Source organism: Artemia sp. Qi Xiang Cuo, chromosome 7, assembly GCF_049724085.1.
Source record: "Artemia sp. Qi Xiang Cuo chromosome 7, ASM4972408v1, whole genome shotgun sequence".
Lineage (NCBI taxonomy): Eukaryota > Metazoa > Arthropoda > Branchiopoda > Anostraca > Artemiidae > Artemia > Artemia sp. Qi Xiang Cuo.
Window position 1 is genome coordinate 41,972,175 of NC_142800.1, and position 19,758 is coordinate 41,991,932.

At 35.7% G+C, this 19,758-nt stretch overlaps 1 protein-coding gene across 1 annotated transcript in view; it reads left to right on the forward strand.

Annotated features, from left to right (window-relative positions):
• LOC148950286 (ATP-binding cassette sub-family C member 10) overlaps positions 1-19,758 on the forward strand; it is a 132,684-nt gene that overhangs the window by 57,408 nt on the left and 55,518 nt on the right. Inside the window, exons 8-12 of the mRNA XM_089092286.1 lie at positions 343-447; positions 3,853-4,085; positions 11,244-11,433; positions 16,488-17,062; positions 18,960-19,092. Of these exons, the coding sequence (XP_088948412.1) occupies positions 343-447; positions 3,853-4,085; positions 11,244-11,433; positions 16,488-17,062; positions 18,960-19,092 (1,236 nt within the window). The remainder of the gene's footprint in view (positions 1-342; positions 448-3,852; positions 4,086-11,243; positions 11,434-16,487; positions 17,063-18,959; positions 19,093-19,758) is intronic.

The window sequence follows — 19,758 nt, forward strand, 5'->3', positions numbered from 1 at the left end:
ATTGTAGGATTTCCTTTTTTGTGTCATTTGTATTGTTTATGGCTTCTTTCCTAATCTTTTTTTATGTCGATTTTTGTTTACTACAGGTGTTAAATACCAGACTTCCGAGTCAATCGCAAATCTATCTATCCATGCTTCACTTCTTGGCACCCCTACAATATTTGTTTACATTTATTCTTAATTGCAAGAAGAATAATTTCTTTTTATTGATTTGCGAATAAATTTAGATTTACTGTGTATAAACTGTTTACTTCTTTGTTTAAGAAGTAACTTACTTCTTGTTTACTTCTGTAATATAAGTAGATTTTATGACGTATTATTATTTATTATTGCTTATTGTAGGTGTTGTTGGTCCTGTTGGTTCTGGAAAGTCAGCACTGTTGTTTACATTACTAGGTGAGCTTGACAAAGTCCGAGGAAGAATATCTGTAGGCAATTTCAATCAAGGTAATTTTAACTTTTTTAACGATAAAATCTTCCAATAGGGTGAAATTTATTGGTGATTTTCATCATTATTATTTGCTGTATTTTGTTTTTTAATGTACTACTCGAACAAAAGCGTATATGCAAAGATTACTATTTTTTTTTTTAGTGTTAGTCAATTAATTTCCATTCAAATTAAAAAAGTGTTAAGTTTATTTAGTTTTCGAAAAGTTCACACCCCAAAAGGAAAACTAGGATTGTTTTCCTGTTGTTTTTTTAATTCGTTTTTGGAAAGTATTTTTTATCTTAAATTGACAGGAGTTTTTTTTTATTTATGTTAGTTTGATCGTTTTTTAATTGCGCGTGAATTGATAAGTGTAAATCTGATTTTTAGTTAAAAAATCTTGTTATCTAATCTTATTCGTGCCGAAGCCGAAGGTAAAAAAAAAGTCTTGGGCCCATTTGGTGTAAAAAAATAGGTGCAACTAGTGTTGTAAAATAACCGTAAAATAAAAACTCGGTAAGTACAATTAGGTAAAATTGATAAAATAAGCTAAAATATATCAAATAAGGTTAAATTGGCAAAATTAGGTAAAATATGGTACTCCCCTGGAAATAAAAAGTAAAATTGGTGTTTTAGAGTTGCCCTGTAGCTACAAGACCTATTGAGCATTTCTTTTTAAGTATTACTTTCAGCTTTTAATGAAACATTTTGATGATTCTGATTTTCCTGGGTTTAGAAAAGGTAATGCCCCTTCATCTAGAGTTTCATCAATTTAATTAACAGTCTAGTTTATCCGTTCGGTAATCTTGTCCCTAGGGTAATACCTCAGCACCTAGGACAGTGCCTGAATTACCGCTATTTTATTTCAGCTAATTTTTCATCATTTTAAAATTATAATTACTTGTACTATAATAAACTTTATCGTTTTGATAACAAGAAACTGAAGTCGGACAGACGGCCTTTTAATCCAGGCGTTACAGCTATACAAAAAACTAAATCACATCCAAACCTGTTACTGCCAGCCTCTTCGTGTTTTTCGCTACGAAAATTTCGAGCCCTCGTAAAATATGTCAGTAAAATATGTAAGATACCGGTAAAATACGTAAAACACCGGTAAAATGCGTAAAATAACGGTAAAATACGTAAAATACCCAATTTTACCATGGCCAGTTTTACCAGTTACAACACTAGATGCAACTCTTTTTTTTCAAAGTATTTCCCTCTCAGACACGTTTTGCCCTGTAAGTTACAAGCCGATCGGAAAAAAACAAATATTGCCCCTTTTTGACGTCATCAATCAACATCGTTTTTATATCGATTTCGATAGTTTATGTCTCATTAAGGTCTCTTTGTCCCTGTCTGCATGCCCTGTAATTTTCAAGCCTATCAGAGGCAAAATAAATTTGAGGCCCATTTTCAGGCGTCACAAAACGATACAGAAAAAATTATTTTCATATTTTTTTATATAAATTATATTTGCGTGGGAGTCAGAAATAAGTTTAATTTCTGCATTGTTAGTAAATTTAAATTTATGCAGCTTGAACTTGCCTTATTTTTTACGGATGGTAAATTTTATAACTTTTATTGAAACAAAGCCAGTATCAAAAACAAGTACTTTGAATCTTAAGTGTATTTCAAGAACAAATAAATTTGAGCATGCTTGCGATTTATTGTGCTAGGTGAGGACTATAGCATTGAACATAAGAAAGAAATGTGCTTATTTTCTGTCGTCGTGAATCGGTACAACCTAATTTTGGAAAAGTGTCTGTTATGGGTCTCTTGACCCTGTCTACACGTAATTTTGAAACTGAACGGTAAAAACCTACCGTACTTCAATCTGCACAAATCTGCACAGAAACATAAGAAGGTGTTTGGTCCTTTTTGAGGGCCAATCTTTTGAGGGCCAAGTCTGTACAGTTTTTCAAATCTCCACAGAAACATAAGAAGTTGTTTGGCCTTTTTTGAGGGCCAAGTCTGCACAGGTTTTCAAATCTGCACAGAAACATAAGAAATTCTTTGGTCCTTTTTGAGGGCCAAATCCGCACGGTTTTTCAAATCTGCACAGAAGCATAAGAAGTTTTTGGCCCTTTTTGAGGGCCAAATCTGCGCAGTTTTTCAAATATGCACAGAAACATAAGAAGTTTTTGGCCCTTTTTGAGGGCCAAATCTGCGCAGTTTTTCAAATATGCACAGAAACATAAGAAGTTGTTTGGCCCTTTTTGAGTCCTTATTGGCCAAAAACATTTTTATTTCATTAGGTTCTCCTTAGCCCAGGAAGTTACGGCGTTAAGTCTAACTGAGCAAGGACAATCAGTATGACAAATAGGACAAATAGATCTTTGAAAGTCCAAGCCAATTAAAAAAAATGTTGTTTTTTTTCCTTTTTAGGTTCCTGTTTCATAGGAAGGAGGGGTGTGTCCAGACTACAATCATTCTTTTACTTTTGAGTCCGTTTATGCCAAGGAGGTACATTGCAATCTGTTCATAGAAAAATAAATAGTTTGTCAACCCTTGAGTCCAATTTTTAGGCGATCCCCTTTCTACGTTTTTTTTTCATTTTATCTGTTTTTTAGAATTGAGACTAGATCAAGTTTTCATAAACTCAGAACTTCTTTTTTTTACAAATTTTCACCTAAAGAGGCTGGCAAAAACTCTAGCGGAGGCTTGATATATTATGATGGATGGGATTAGTCAGTAAGCCAAAGAAGAAAAACTCGTATGTATAGCACTAGTCTGCTATACATTCATAGGAATGTGTAACAGACTAACAAAACCAACAAACACGCTTTAATATTCTGAATAAAAAGGTCTACTTCTAGTGCATCCGCTGTTCCTGAATTTTTGTTTTTCTGTCAGTTTCCTCCAAAGAAAATTGGACTCTCTGGAATCTTCCCAAAAATCACCGTTAAACGAAATCTATAGGTCTGTATTTCGTTTTAATGTTCGTGTACTTGCAAACATCAGTTTTCAAAGATTTCGCAGAATACAATTTTCTTTGACGCCGAAGACATTTAGGATTTGTGGAAGGAATGACTGCTTCGTTGGTCTATTGGCTAGCAATACATGACTTCATCTTTCTAAGCTTGTATTGGTTGCTATGTGTAGCAGATTGAGCCTTCAGCCCTCGGAAATGTAACATGACGTTACATTTCCATCGCGCGGATGCTATCATGAAGTCATGCTTGTGGATTCTTTTCTGGAGTTGCTGAGACGTAAAGTTTATTTTGCATATTGTCTTTTCTTTTCAACGATAAGTATATTGTGTTAAAAATGTGTTTTGCCCGCTAAGAACTTGGGGCTTGAGCCACTAAGTTCTCTAACTTAAGCTCCCTAACTCTAATTCCTTTTGTTTTATATTTGACAAGACACGTTTATTTACAGCATTTCTAGTTCTGTTCTACCTTCTAACTGTCCCTTTTTTTTAGTATTTTCTGTCGCTACGCAAGAAGTTTGGCTTCAAAATACAACAGTTCGCGAGAATATTCTTTTTGGTTCGACATATCAAGGGGCACGATACAAAGCTGTAATTGAAGCCTGTGCCTTAAAAGAAGATTTGGATGACTTGCCCGAGGGTGATAAAACATTGGTTTCTGACTCAGGGGCAAATTTATCTGGTGGACAGAAAGCTAGAGTGGCTTTAGCCCGGGCTGTATACCAGGTATCTATATAGGTGACAGTATAGGCCAATTGCAGAAGTGTCAAACTTGAATTTTTCTACTGCAAATATTACGACGCAATTTATTTTTATCTTATTTACATCTATTCCATTAGAATCATTGTTGCAGCTATAGATGCGACCTAGTAAAGAACGTAGAGAAGCCCATACTAACTAAAAATCTAAAAACGGGCTTAAAAAAACCGTGTAGGGTGAATTGTTTTTTATTTGTACTTGACTGAGCAATGGTAAATACTATTTCGATGAGTCTTAATAAAAAATGTTGCTTTGAAAACAATTTTATGGGATTTCCGAAAAAAAGCCGAAAAGCTCTCGAAAATAGCGTCGGATCAAAAGGAGAGGTACACCATTAGAATCGCCAATACCGAAAACCCCATAGGCCTATAGAAAATTTGCAGCACTCTACTTGGAACAATAAGGAAAATCACTTTTTTTTCCGTGGTATCACTGATGTGTTCTTTTTATTTTTCTTAGTTTTAATCAAAGCGTCCATCGAGGATAGCTATAAAGGGACTCATGAATTTCAAATTCAAAGCATGTGACATAGATTATTCCGTGATAGGAGCATAAACTTAGCTAGGGTAGATCAGATTAAAAGCACGTAAATGAGATAATTCCTGACCAAGAATAAAAACATAGATAGGGTTCTCGTGTGATGGGTGCATGCTGATAAAGCATCACATGCTTCAAGTTTCGGTCAATCCAATGAGTTTGATAACAGGTTAACTCTTTTATACTTGTTTAAATTATACACTAATGATTCCTGTTGAACCCAAACGAATAATGTCTGTGCGAACCCATGAGCTTCCTTTATCTCTCTCTATCTTTTTAATATCCGTGCGTGTTTAGAAAGATTTGGATCTTTTGAGAAAACCTGATGAACTTTCAGCCTATAGAAAGTGTGAAATTTTAGGCCTAAATGTTTGAGAAAATCACTTGAATGCTCTAGATTTTGCAGGGTTGTAAGATCGTGAACTTATACAGCTCCGATATCGTGCTGAACGTTAAAATTTACAACGGATAGAAAGTATCATAGATAGGAGAGGAATACTAAGTTCCCACACCTCAGCCTTCCGATCTACACGTAACGTTGAAGTGTTGCTTGGGCTTTACCGAAAACTTTGCATTATTGGTTTATTACGCTTTGATTTAAAACATGAAAATATCCCAGATTTCTTAAAAGTATAAATATTTCTTGTTATTGATTGGATAGCTGTTGGATAGTTGTAAATGTTCTGTGAAGCCCAAAGAATATTTTGAGTCAGGAGTGTGGGTTTTAAGAAGAAATATTTATTTATGAGACCAGCTCTTCATTCTCAACGCTAAATTGTGATTTCTTACTTGTTGAAAACATGGCAACATCTTAAGAGGCTGTTTTACTTATTATTTCAATGTTTGAAAATACCCTACAGTATGCGGCACTTAAAAAAATACATTTAAAAGTAATCATCCCCTCTATTTGCGGACAGCCTACAGTTGCAGCGTATTTTACCCCGGCAATATAGATATTGGTAACTTCTATTGTCTATTGATTGTCATCATGGTTGCCATAGCTATGATAAGAACAAATATAATGCAGGGGAAACGGTATGAGGCAGATGCAGGACGTTAAAGAATTACTAATTCCTTACCGACTTAATTATAAATCTGCTCCATTTACTGAAAAAGACGGACGATTCTATTCTGTATTTAAACTCACAAGGTCACGTTATGGGACACCCTCTTTGACCCTGACTCAAGTCAAATGTTTTAACTTGCCCTGACTCAAGATCGTCTGGAGAAAGTCTTTGGACTAAGTATAATAAGGGCGTCTCGAGCCTACTCCGTTTTTCAGCCTGGGGTTGGACTAGAACACCGATTAACTTTTTTTGTTCATCCACTTAGTATTTCTAAACCAAAACTTTTTTAAGGTTTTGACACTCAAAGAATCAAAATTTCCCGCCAAAAAGGTATTTTCTTTAAAATTCCTGAAATCTGGAAGATTGGAATAGTTTGTGGAAAATGGTCTTCTATTTCTCAGGCTTAGTCCACTTTCGCTTATACATTTGTCATCCATTGCTTAAAGGAGAGAACAGAAAAGAGAACGCTTAAATACAATCTATGATTTTTTTACGGCCTTAATCTGAAAATGAACATCAGACTTGCTATTCAAACTGTAAATTATCAGAAATAAGAACTATATTTCAGGTTTTGCATTAGAGATGTAGCTTAGTGTTGATATGAGCTTTTGAGTTTAAGAAGAAATATGTGTATATCGCTTCTCCGCCAAAGTCCATATAAGCAAAGAACTATATTTTATAAAAAGTTTCTCAAGCTAACGGAACCAAGGGCAAAGACCAGAAATATTAAACTTATTCGCAAGGAGTCTGGTGTTTTGGACCCCTTCCCCTAGTTTTAAGTGCTTGTCAAAATATGAAATCGAAAACATTGTCAATAAGTATTGACTGTATTGTCTTTGGAAAATCCATCTTACTTTAGTGCTAATTAGTTCTATATTTCATTAATGTACCATATAGAGCAGGAGTACGCAAGTGTGTTTATAATGGCATTATAAATAAAGTTGAAATTTTAGGGGTACTGTGTGAAAATAATATATTTGTCGCACCTTTGAGTGAGCAATTAGAAATAAACTTTCAAGTCGTAGACCAGAGGGTTTCGTAATCGTAGTCGTAACCAGAGGGTTTGGGGAACTAGAGATCCTTCATTGCTTCAAAACATGGATCCATTCTATTATTCTTTGACTACTTCACATGATTCCCATCAATTTCTAGTTTACATTTCTACTTTACTAAGGTGAAATGTCATCCATTTTAGTTTTTCTTTTTCCTAGGGTACTGGTATTAGCAAGCTGCTATCCCGACTTCAGAATAATTTTGATCTCGGAATTAACAAACTACATCCCTGATTTCGGTTAATACAGAGCACTGACTCGGGTATCGGAGGCCTGATTTTAATAAGAACCTGGAGAAGTTACATTTAACTCCTGCAGCTGCTCAAAAAGACAACAACTTCTTATTACAGGGACTGTAAATATAAGTTCAGTTGTCTGAAGTTTGGTCATAAGTCCGTGGTAATGGTTAAAATAGACAAATGAAGTTGCATCTATTTTAGTGCTTTGTTCACTGGCCTATACTAGTACGTTAATATTATTGCAGATGATTTCTGAAGCTGCTAAGCAGTTCTGTCTGTGGGAATTTAAGCGTTAATATGCGGTTGGCAGTGCATATTGCTCCTTATGATAAAACAGTGCAGTTCTTAAAAATGAAGAAGACAGAAGCCATTCGTTGTAAGTTTGGAATACAATCATCAATCGTGAGGTTAAGTGTCTGAGCATAGTAGTGTGCGTTTTAATAAAGGTTTGTATGCCTGAAATGTGGTTGTTTATCACAATGGCAAACCTCACAAGTTGAGATCTTTTCTGTGCTTGATGGTCATTTAATCTTGACCGACTTTCCGTATCGAAATTTCTCCACGTGAGAGCAGCCAAGAGCCTCTTCTTTCACTATCCCATTATGTAAGTATCTAATCAGATCTATGACCTGTTCCGTTTTTTTTTTATATTTCTCCGGTTTTTTTAAACATAACGGTGAAGGATTTAATTTCCACAGCCTATCTAGTAGTTAATTTCACTTCCAATTATTGAAATCAAGTCATTTACCTATGCTGGACTTGCTGAATGTCCATACTTTCTTTCTGTCAGGGTTATTTCAAACAGAGATACAAAACCCCAGAATTCCCGGAAGATGCCCTGGACCTCAACCTTATCCCTTTCGTTGTGTCTTCTGAAAGCTGTCGCTTGGCGTCCAAGAGGCCAATTCAATAACTGTGGCGTCTTTACATGCTCTGTTTTCCCTTGAATGTCTTAATTTTCATAAATTTCCTTGACGGTCAATATTTGTGTGCTCTGAAAGCTGTCGCTTGGCGTCCAAGAGGCCAATTCAATAACAGTGGCGTCTTTACATGCTCTGTTTTCCCTTTAATGTCTTAATTTTCCTAAATTTCCTTGACGGTTAATATTAAGTTCATTGCAGTTGAACTTCGTGCTCTTGTTTTTATTCAAAAAGATTTGGTTCATGACACCAGACGATTTTCGTGTCTTTTGCGTTTTTCATGGACATTTGCAAGTTCTGACATATTTTTCCACAGTTTGCGGCCAAAATAAAGGCTTCTTTAATAAGATTCAACAGTCTCAATGGACACCTTTTGAAATGACGACAGAAAAACAATACATAGAGAAAGTCTTCATTCAATAATCCAACCATTTGAATGTCACAGAGCAGCTGCTGGAAAATTAGCGATATCTTTTCCTGAACAATGTTGCAGGATAATATCCAAGCACTGGTTGCAGGGTCTTACCCATGATTTTTTTTTTCGGGGGAGGGGGGTTACCAAAAAAATTGTTTGTATTTATTTTTGTTACGTTTTTACGGGTCGGACAAACATTTCAGGGGGGGGGTCAAACCTCCTAACCCTCCCCCCTCCCCTCGCCCCTGGATACGGCCTTGACTTGGCTGTCTAGAGTTACCAAAAGATGATAGTTACAGCTAGAGTTACAGCTCTCAACAGAAGCTGAAACCAAGTTTTGTGACATCACAGTAACAACGCTGAGTTTGCCTATCTGATTATTGCTGCCCCAGAACTGACTGTCTGAAGATCAAGCAAGTAAGACCACCGCTAGGAATATTCACCTGTTCTTCCCATGTCCGGCCTGTGCTAATCTTTGACGTTTTTTTTCTGATTCTTAGAGGAAAAGGACTGCAACATAAACAATTCACTGACATTTGCGAAACTACGTCATTGTTCGCCTTATTGTTTGTTTTCGTTGCACAACCATTTGTATGAAGGTAAAGTTTATTATCCGAAAACACCCACAATTTCTTATTGGAAATAAAGAAAAAGTTGTCAATCTGTTACAAGTGTATAATCTTTCGTTCCGGAAATGAATATTCTTCACAATTTTCACTTAGAAGTCACTCTCTTTGACAGTGGAGAAATCCTTGAAGAATGAACTTTGAAGCCTGCTGGCCCGTTGGCTGTAAAAATCGATATATCAAAATTTCTTGATGGACGTCTCCTTGGTTTTATGCACCTGCCTACCACCATTCAAGGGAATGTAACCACTTAAGTGTGGAAGGTGAGCCCCAAACAGTGGTGTCAATTTACAGAAAGGTAGGGAGGGGGATATATTTTCAAAAATCTAGGTAAGAAAAAAGGTATTTTACAAATTTCAGAGGCGAAAAATATACGAGGTGGGTAAATCTGTCTAAGATCGAAAATGGAAACAATTTTGATTGTTTTAGCTTTCTATGTGTTATAAACTACCATGCTTCTATTCGTAATAAACTTTCTTTCTTGATGATTATTCTACTTCAAAGCTCATTTCGAGATTTTTGATCAATTGACGAATATAAGAGGAAAAACAGGAAGACAAACTATAGCTGGTTAATCATGTCCTGCATTCTTGGCTACTTCCCCCAGTCCTGGCCATAGAGCTTTGGCAGGTGTTGCATATAAAACTATAAGCTGGCTAATCATATCCTGCATTCTCTGGTACTCCCCCCAGTCCCGACCATTGGAAAAAAAATGTTGACGTTTTTGTTTTCCTTTTTTTGTTAATAATGAATGATAAATCTCATCTTAATGTTATGTTATCAAATATATCTACACTGAAACCAAGTTTCGACTGAAGAGGGAAGTTCTGTCTAGCAAAAATATCGAAGCGCTGTACAAAGTCTAACTGATATTTGTTACTTAAAGCGAAATTCTTCCTTTAAAAAAATGTCATGATAAAAAGATTCTTGGAATATTCGTCCTAAAAGTGATTGTTTACCAGTGAATAAACAGTGAATGTGTGCATAGTAGTCAGTCCCAAGCCTGGAAAAAGGAGGAGGAGGATTGGACGGAGGGTTTGCAACCCACACCTGGACCCAGTGGGGACATCCCTGGGGAAAACCAACTGCAACTGGAACGTCAACAATAGCCTCGGATACTTCAACATCCTTGATGATGGCCCCTGCATGCCCCCGGACTCGATTTTTGACTGTGAAAGGAACCACCAAAATAAGATTTTGGAACATTTCGTTGCAGGACAGGGTCACAAACGTAGTGGTCCGTAGATGAACAGGTCAACCGCCAGGCACTGATCTCCTGAAGCAGAGAAGATGGACCTACTTTGGTCATGTCCTCTGAATGTCAGGAGGCCCTCTTCCGAGACCTGCGGAGGGCTGAACTGTCGTTACAACGACAGTGGGAGGATATCACAGCTGCTGTTCCGCTCCGAGACGTCTGGCGAGGCTTCGTTTTATGCCCTGTGTGCCACACCTGGCCTTGGCGGAACTAAGGTCTAAGGAATAAACAGGAAACCTTTACACTGAACACATTTTTTCCGACTGGAGAAATAAATTTTGTTTACCCTGGTCGGAAACCAAGCAAACCAAACATTCGCCAAATCCAAGACATTTATTCATTAGGTGGTAGAGAATCAGGCTGCCAAAGCAAAAATCAAATCCTATCTGGACGTAGACTAAACTGTTTTCATTTAAACATTTTTGAAATGGTGAAGTCTTTTTCAAATCTAGAGGATGAAATGCGGATCCCATTAATTTTGACCAGTAGTCCCGAGATTGCCTCGCCTTTGTTATCTCTTAGCTATTGAGGTACAAACCGGGTCTAGAATGAGTATATTTAAGTTTCTTGAAGTGTTGTAATTGATGGTAGTCAATGCGCACGAGGGAGTGATTGATCGCCAATGAAAGTTTTGGATTACATCGATTGTGTGGATAGAAGTGATAGAAGTCGATTTTCAATTAGTGAGAAACTATGCTCTTGAGTTTGTTACTTATTATAAAAAGTGTTTTCTTTGGTTTTGAAATGTGTTTTGTTCTTTTTAACACAGCTTATGATGAAATCGTGATAGCGGAAACCCCTCAGGATACTGACATTTTGATAGAGACCATACGATCCTTATTCATTTAGTAAAACACATTGTACCCTCTGATTTTTTTTTGATTTTTTTTTTTATTTGAATTTGAACTATCAATTTGTTTTGTTTTTGCTTTCAATGTTTTGTTTTTGCATCTGTTTTTGCTTTCAATGTTGAAATTTCTTTCAACAAAATCATGCAATATCAATTTCTTTTAGGAATCCGAAGTGTACATATTCGACGATGTCCTGTCTGCAGTCGATACCCATGTCGGACGCCATATAGTTACATCCTGTTTGCATGGTTTTCTTTCTGGAAAAACAATTGTTCTTGCCACACATCAGTCACATTGGCTTCAGAATGCGGATTGGGTCGTGGTAATGGAAAGAGGCAAAATTGAAATGCAAGGTTCGTAGAAGTCTAGTATAATTTGATGATATTTTTGATGATATTTTCTTAATTTGTGTACATAGTCTTATTTTTAAGGCTATGAGCCAAAACCAAACAGTTTGTTGTCGTCTATATCACCCCTAATCTTTCCATGCCCATAAATGTAGATCTCCATTAACTGATGACGAAATTCTTGTGGCCTTCGCTGATGACAGTACCCTTGACACTACTGCCAGAACGGAGTCCGAGATCCGTATCCCATTGATTATTTGTTAGAGAGGGTAATTCTTTGGTTTCAATCTAACTTCCTGGCATGAAATATGGCCAAGTCAAGCTCCCTGATTTTCTCGCGTATTTCTTAGGCTCAGGGATGGATCTGGTGCCCGGAGCAATAATGGCATATGGCGATCTCCGTTTAACAAACCTATTATAGATACTACATTATGGTTATTTCACTATTTATGATTACACTGTGGTTAAGATCATGGTTAAGATTATATTTATTTATTGTACATTTATTTAATGATTTTCTTGTTATTACCACATTTTCTTTATACAAATCCTAATACTTACAACAAAGTACTAGAAAAACTCTTAAGATTGCACAAAACAGCTTTTTTATTGGTGGCACAGTACATATACATCTTAGATTATATACAATCAATCTTATCCTGTAAACAAAAACTTAACTGCACGTGCTATTTTCGAAGTAAATGTCTTTATAATGTATTCATGTGAAAGCTTCCAAGCCATATCACGTTCTATTTGGATTATATTCAAGTTCATCAAATGCTGCTCAGCCGTCGTACTTTTAAGATACTTCTAATTAGCTTTAATTTGCTAAAGCTTCCTTCATTAGAAGCAAATGATCTTTGCATAGTAAAGTACATCTTCAAGGCGATTGTCACGTTCGAATAGTTGTCGTATAGACTGTGTCCGTATATTGCGGATAAAATATTATATGGTATTAATAGCAACGGTTAGTGCGGTTCATACCAACTTCAACCGTTTATTTTCTAGTATATAAACTATGAGAGTTATTTTTTTTTTTTTTTTTTTTTTCAACCTCTATTTTTTCCTCCTGAGTATGTACTAAAAAATGATTTTTCCTGTTCATGATGTTCTTAAAATAAGTAAATTAAACAATTCCTACAATATTTAACCGTCGACATGACAACAATGAGCCTTTATTTGTCCCACTAAATAGTGCTTGAACTGTTAAAATTTGAAACTTTCAATAAGCACATAAATATAGTCTTCACTATAAATGTTTTAGCAAACATAAATAAATGCGAAACAAATATTGCAACTTTAAAGACAATGTGAAAGTACAAAAGAGACGAGTTTATACCTAAAAGCAAAAACATATGTTAAAAGCTCTACTGGTCTTTCCTTTTGCACGTAACAGACTATTCTTCCTTTAATTTGGGGCTCTTTTGGAAAAGGAAAAATCGAGAAGAAAGGAAACAAAAAATAATTAACGTCTTTCTAATTATTATATTAAAAAATTCCAATGTACTTCAACTACACAATTCACAGAAATGTTAAAGCCGGAACTTAATACTAATACTTAATAGTGTTGGAAACACTATACTAAGATTGAAGTTGACAAATTAAAAATAATTAAAAGATGTGTTTACTAAATATGAAAGTCCCGAATACAATACCACGCACATATATTGTCTTGGTGTTTAAATCTCAGAATCGCACTTTATACGGGTGTCATAACATCCTAACCAACTTTGGAAGGTTCTCAAGTTAGGCCGTCTCCTCCTGTATAAATACCTTGGAGGAGTCTGAAACGGATGCGCAAAACTGTTTTCTACGAGTAAGGTTACCTATTCACGTTTCTAAGGGAGGGGACCGCACTCTGTCATCCCAACCATTCCCTCTTCTATCCCTATCGTTCCCCGAACCAAGCAATACCTACTCTTCACTGCTAAACGTTGGCGCGTTTCGGAGCTGGAAAATTAAGGCTCAAGTTTTAGTTAATGAGAGCAAAAAGTGCCATACGAGCCAGTCCCCCCTAGGAAGCAGCGCCAAGGGCAGGCTGTCCTCCTCCCCCTCTTAGATCTGTGTCTGCTTAGGCTTGCCCCCAATTTTCGGAAATTTATCTTTCAAGGGGCTCTGTCCGTAGACCTGGTGATCTTTGTGCTCGTTTCCTAGATATTCTTCTTGATGAGAATCTCTCCTCTAGGCATCATTTTAGTCAAGTTATAAGGAAGATACCGAGGATTTTCAGTTGACGGCATTAATAGTGTTAAGGTTTTGTTAATAGTACTGGTTTGGTCCCACCGGCGTATTGTACCTGTAGCCTTGTCTATGGTGATTTACTAATCTACCACACCATAAAGCATAATCGTGTCTTTGATCTGTGTCACCTCTATATCTTCTGGTATATTTGGAATCATCTTCTGCTGTCGATAATTTTTTCATAAGACTTAGACATTAAACTATATTACGCTTTTCATCTCTTGATATTTTACAATCTGAATACGCTGGAACTCCTGAGATAAATTCCCCTTCCACTGCCTTCCCGAATCCTCAGATTTAAGCAGTATTGTAGTTGATACATTCAAAAAGCATTTTTTTTCGTAACTGTTGAACATTCTGATTATTGCCCTTCTGATTGTCTTCTGATTATGACAGATTAAGGAACAAAATTACACAAGAGAATGTGTTACGCGTTGACACGACAAACTGTCGAAGATTTGCCTCCGCAACTGAAGTAGTAACTGTGGTTGCAGCCTTTATATGTATGAAAGTAAACACAAAACTCTTCGGCTTTTTCTTAACTGAATCTAGCAAAGAACAAGTGCCAGGAAATCAGGCAGCAAAGTCTCTCAAATATCACATAATATCCCTAAGAAGCAACTTTTCTAAGATTCGTGTGCTATATCATGTTTATTATATCATTTTATATTATGATATCATTTTCTTTATAAGAATTTAATTGTGTTACATCATCTTGTATATGAAGATGCAATTTTTGTAAAAAATTACATTCTATTTGAATAGCATCTGTTTAATACTTAAAAAAGGCATTAGATATAGCCATTTACTTTCAAATGAGCCCTTAAACAGCTTTTTATGATGTTCCAGTGCCCCACTATAGCTGAAGAAGGAGAAGACAAAAAAAAACAGAATAAAAAATCAATACACGTAAGTGCTAAGTATGAAAAAAGAAATTTCCCTCGTTGTTCAAGGTGTAGCTTTCCTGCACAGGGTATCTGGCAATGGAGATTTCAATGATCTACTTTCTGTTCTAATCTGACGCCATTTTAGTGGGGTTTCAGGCTTTTTATTAAAATTTCCATGAATGTGTTTTCAAAATAACATTTTAATATTAAGATTAATCGAAATAATGTTTACCATTCCTGAACCAGCTAAAAATGTTAATTTTTTCTCACTCGACAGTTTTTTTAAACGCGTTTTTAAATTTTTGTATGTGTCTTTTAAACACCGTATTGACACATTTATCCTAACTTGACCAATGATTTGAGACATCAGAACCTCCAGATTCGGATAATTTTTATTCATAAGCATTCTAATTTTATTTTATAGTAAAATTATACATAATCAATCACTGTAAATTATTTTTGAAGTAGATGTGACTTCTTTTGTATGTAAACAGGTAGTCTCTCATCCAGGGGGCATGTGCTCCTTCCCAAAATATTGAGTAGATAATTCTTTATATTGTCACATAATTGATATATTTTGAAACCCCCTCCACCTTCCCCGAAACCAATCCTTGCATGTGTGCCTGGAATAGAGGTAAAGGATATTCCATACAGTTGATTGATGTTCTTTTTTTTAAACTGCATCATATTACATAACCGTGCGATTTCTCACACTTCAACTCATTGCTATGTTTATTCGTAATTCCTATAAATTTCTTTTGATTTCGGTCTCAAGATTCAATATATTCTGTTTGGCAACACTGCAGTTTTGGCCCTCTTCTAAAATAAGCACTACCATACCAAAATTCTTACTTCCTTACATTCAGAAAGTTTTACGTATAAATTTTTTTTAGTTACTTCCTGGTTAACTGCATCCCATCATCTTCCCCCCTCCCATTACCCTTCCCTCCTAATGCCTGGATAAAGCCCTAGGCTACATTCAAAAATTTATTGGGGGTTTAAAATTGCTATCATGCACCAACTGTTGATGAAAAGTAGTCCTGTGGTGACGTAGTGGGTTTGATCTTAGCTTGGTAATCCGGGGCCCAGAGTTCGAACCCAGCTCTAGATACACACTGTAGGGCCACCGCAAAGACCTTAGTAGTCAGGAAGTGTTGTTAATCCGATACAATACAGTTGATCAGAATAAATTATAAAAAATAATACTAATCAAGAAAATCAGCAAACTAGGACCTGTCCAGATTGGAATACAGGACTGGAATGCAGTTAAACTGGACGCGACTCTGAAAGCTTAATAAATATAATTATTTTTAAAGTAGTGGTGGTAACTTTTGTTTACTGTTTTAATCAGTTCAGAACAGAGGATGAACTGCTCTGTTTTTTCAGGAAACACCAAGTAATGTGTATTAGTTACGGGTGTCTTTCTTTTACAGCAAAATTTTGTTTCGATTTGAAGATGCCGTACAAGGGTGGAGGAATCTCGGGAGAAATGTTTTGTCCTTGGTCTAGCAAGAGCTCTTGGTGGCCTTGATAGTTCATTTTGGAAATTAGGTTTATCTTGGGGTATATTATGGTTATTCAAAGCTGGACAATTTTTATGACGCATCGTCATAGACGTTCTTTTTCTTTATTTGTTCTTTTTTGTTTTATTTTTCAGTTTTATTAGCATTTCTATTGTTTTTTTCTATAGAAAATATAAGTTTTACTGTTTCGCAGTATTTCAAGGTTGTTATATATATATATATATATATATATATATATATATATATATATATATATATATATATATATATATATATATATATATATATATATATATATATATATATATATATATATATATATATGTATATATAAAAATAATGAGATACGTTTTTTTCCCGTGGTCTTGTTTTTTGTTTGTTTTTGTACTCAAGCTATATATCTTTGCAGGAACCCCAGGAGAAGTTTTACCGGCTTGTCAAACAATTATTACACCTCCATCTCCGTCCCTCCAGAAAGTACCAAATGATCTTGAGGAATCTTCTGCTTCGATGAACCCTGAAATCGAAGCAGATAATCTAGAAGAGGAGGATCGTGCTGCTGACGGCGTTTCTTTTAACATATGGATGACATACTTTAACAATGCTGGTATTAAACTAACATTGTTCACGATATTAGCCCGTGTCCTCATGCAAGCTTCAAGACATGTAGCTGACTATTGGCTTGCCCATTGGGTCAGTGCCAAAAGTAATAGGACTTCTTTGCCAGTTCGTTCCAATCCTCTCGTGCCGAATCATAGCCTCTATGGACCTGTTTACAACATTTCTTTGAACGATTTCTTAGAACAGGACGAAGGTTTTCACTTTGTTGATCTGGATGATGTTACAAAATACTACCTGATCGTGTTTGGTATTATAGCTGGAATCAATTCAATATTGATTCTCTTTAGGGCATTTCTCTTTGCTTTTGGTGGAATTCGTTCAGCTCGTACCATCCATAATGATTTGATCAAAAGTCTTTTGAGCGTAAGTATTCTGTCTTTACAGTTACTGTAATCTTTCTTTACTTTTGAATGGTTTTCATCCTAAGAATCAAATCTTAAATGTATAATGTTTTTTTTTTTTGCAAATAACAGTAATTAATTTTAAAACTTTTCCTCTAAGGATGGTAAAAACGAACACAAATAATTATCGATAAATAATTAAAACGTACAGAAACAGCCCCTATGCTTTTTAAAGACCAGAACATCACTTGTGGCTTACTGAACTATCACAAGCTATAAAAAAGAAAAGCCGAATTTGCGTTCCAAAACAAGAATCATAAGCATTGCGCCAGTCAAAAATTCAACTAAACATCCCCCTCAGCCTTTCCTGGAAGTTTTAACTTAATACCCATAGACATTCCTAAGATATTGCAGATACGCCATTTTAACAAGCTGGGTGTACGTAGTTTTTTGTTTTTTTTTTTACTGCAACGGGCCCTGGTAGTTTAATCTTAATAAACTTAGACGTTCGTTAAATATTGCATATACGTGCTTTGACAAACTTGGATGGACGTTTTTTTTTTTTATTTGGTTAAACATCCTCAACAGCATGTCCTGAAAGTTGCTAATTAATAGCGTTAGCTGTTCCTGGGATATTGTATTGACACCCTTTTGACACTCTGAAATACACAGAGTGTATTTTGATTTAGTTGTATATCCCCCTTAACTTTTCTGAAAGTTTCAACCTAATATCATATACTTTCACTAAGATATTGCATCTATGTGCTATTTTGAAAACCTGCATGCGCTTAAACTCTTTTGATTTGGTTCATTAGTTGGTAGTTGCAGTAACAACAGTATCAGCAGTCGTAGCAGAAGATATAGTAGTAAGAGTCGTAATTACATTATTATTATTAGTAGCAATCGCAGTCGCCAGTAGTCGCAGTCATATTCACCAGTGTTGGTTATCGCCACTATTTGGAGTCGCGGTCGCGGGTACTCGCAATCGCAAGGAGTTGCCATGGCAAGTGGTTGCCGTCGTAGTGGCAGTTATAAGCGATCGTAAACGTAAGTTATCTTAGTCTTAATCGTAAGCAGTCTTAGCCATAAACAGTCGCAGTCGCAAGTAGTAGGTGTTGCAATTAGTTACATACGCAAGTAGTCATAGTCGTAAGTTGTCGCGGTTGCAAGTATTCGCAGTCGCAGTCACACGTAGTCACAGTCGTAGCAGTTGTAGACATATACTGCGTTTTGTTTAGTTCAAAATCCCCCACAACATTCCATAAAAGTTTCACCTTAATTCCCTGAGAAGTAGTAGTAGCAGTTGTAGTAGTAGTAGTAACATCAGCAGTAGCAATAGTATGCGCGTACTGTCTTTTGGTTAGTTCAACATCCCCTGAAAGTTTCAACTTAATACTCTAAGCCGTTCCTAAGATATTACGGACGCGCTCTTCTGATAACTTCTATGCGCATAGTGTGTTTTGATTTAGTTCAGCATTTTCTGAAAGTTTATCCTTAAATGGATGATCTGAAGGTGAACTCTTGGGCCTCGAGACCCACCAACATCCTCCTACCTCCAATTTGCACCTTTAGCAATTATGTTGGTTTCAACAGAAATTTGTATGGATTACTTTAAACTTAAATCCCCCAGAAATTAGGAATATCGAATAAACTAAATATGAATGTCAAAGTTGAAACAAATAGAAGTTACGACACATGAGAGTTGGGCTGATAGTAATTGTTTAGTAAGTTTCATCCGTTTAGGTGACGAAACTCTTTTAGCTCTATAATATATTTTCTACCCTCCTGCAAATTTTTTTTATATAGTTGTTACTGGAAAGAAAAAAAAAACTTCGTTAATGCAAAGGTTGAAAAGACAGTAAAATTGCTGTTTTCCTGAATTTTTCTCCCTTTTCGCATTTTGTTTTTTAATATTTTAGGGTAATATTGGCTTCTATGACTACACTCCAGTAGGCCGAATAATCAATCGACTATCTTCCGATATGGCACTTGTGGATGATACTCTACCGTTCGATTTGAATATTTTTCTGGCAACAAGCATTTCTCTTATTGGTAAGCTATTCACTATGTGTAGGTATTGGTAAGCTATTCACAAAGATATCGTGTAAAAATTTATACTGGCGCATAAAGTTATTATGCAAGAATCAATGCTCAGACTAGAAATGAACACAAAAACTATCATAATTTCTTAGAAAAGTGATAAGGATTTCTTTTTTTTTCAGGGTATTTAGAGGCCATAAAATGTGCCTCCAAACCGATTTTGAGTAAGGCTTTAATGTCCTGTATTTTTCCTGTAGGGCTACCTCAAGAATATAATTTCCATAAGTGAGTCTTATGATCAGTTTCATACTCAATCGACGCATTATGGAAAGAACCATAGTACACTTCAGTCGTTTTTAGATTAATCAATGACCACTTAGTGCCATTTCCCAGAAATTGCATTGAACAAAATAAAGGTCGTCTCGAACATATACTCTAAAATGAAAAAGAAATTCCGTATGAATCTTAAATTATAGTGTGATGATCTATAAGACAGTAAACTGTATACATAATTGAAATTTATTATGGTTGCAGGGTCAGGTGAAACTTAGTACAGAACGAACTCTTGCCCATAGTAGCTGAAAATGTAAAAATGTGTTAAAATAATAACTATCAAGTGAGGAAGAATCGCCATTTGAAGCTGATACAGGAATGGTAGTTTCCATTAATCTTAGCGGT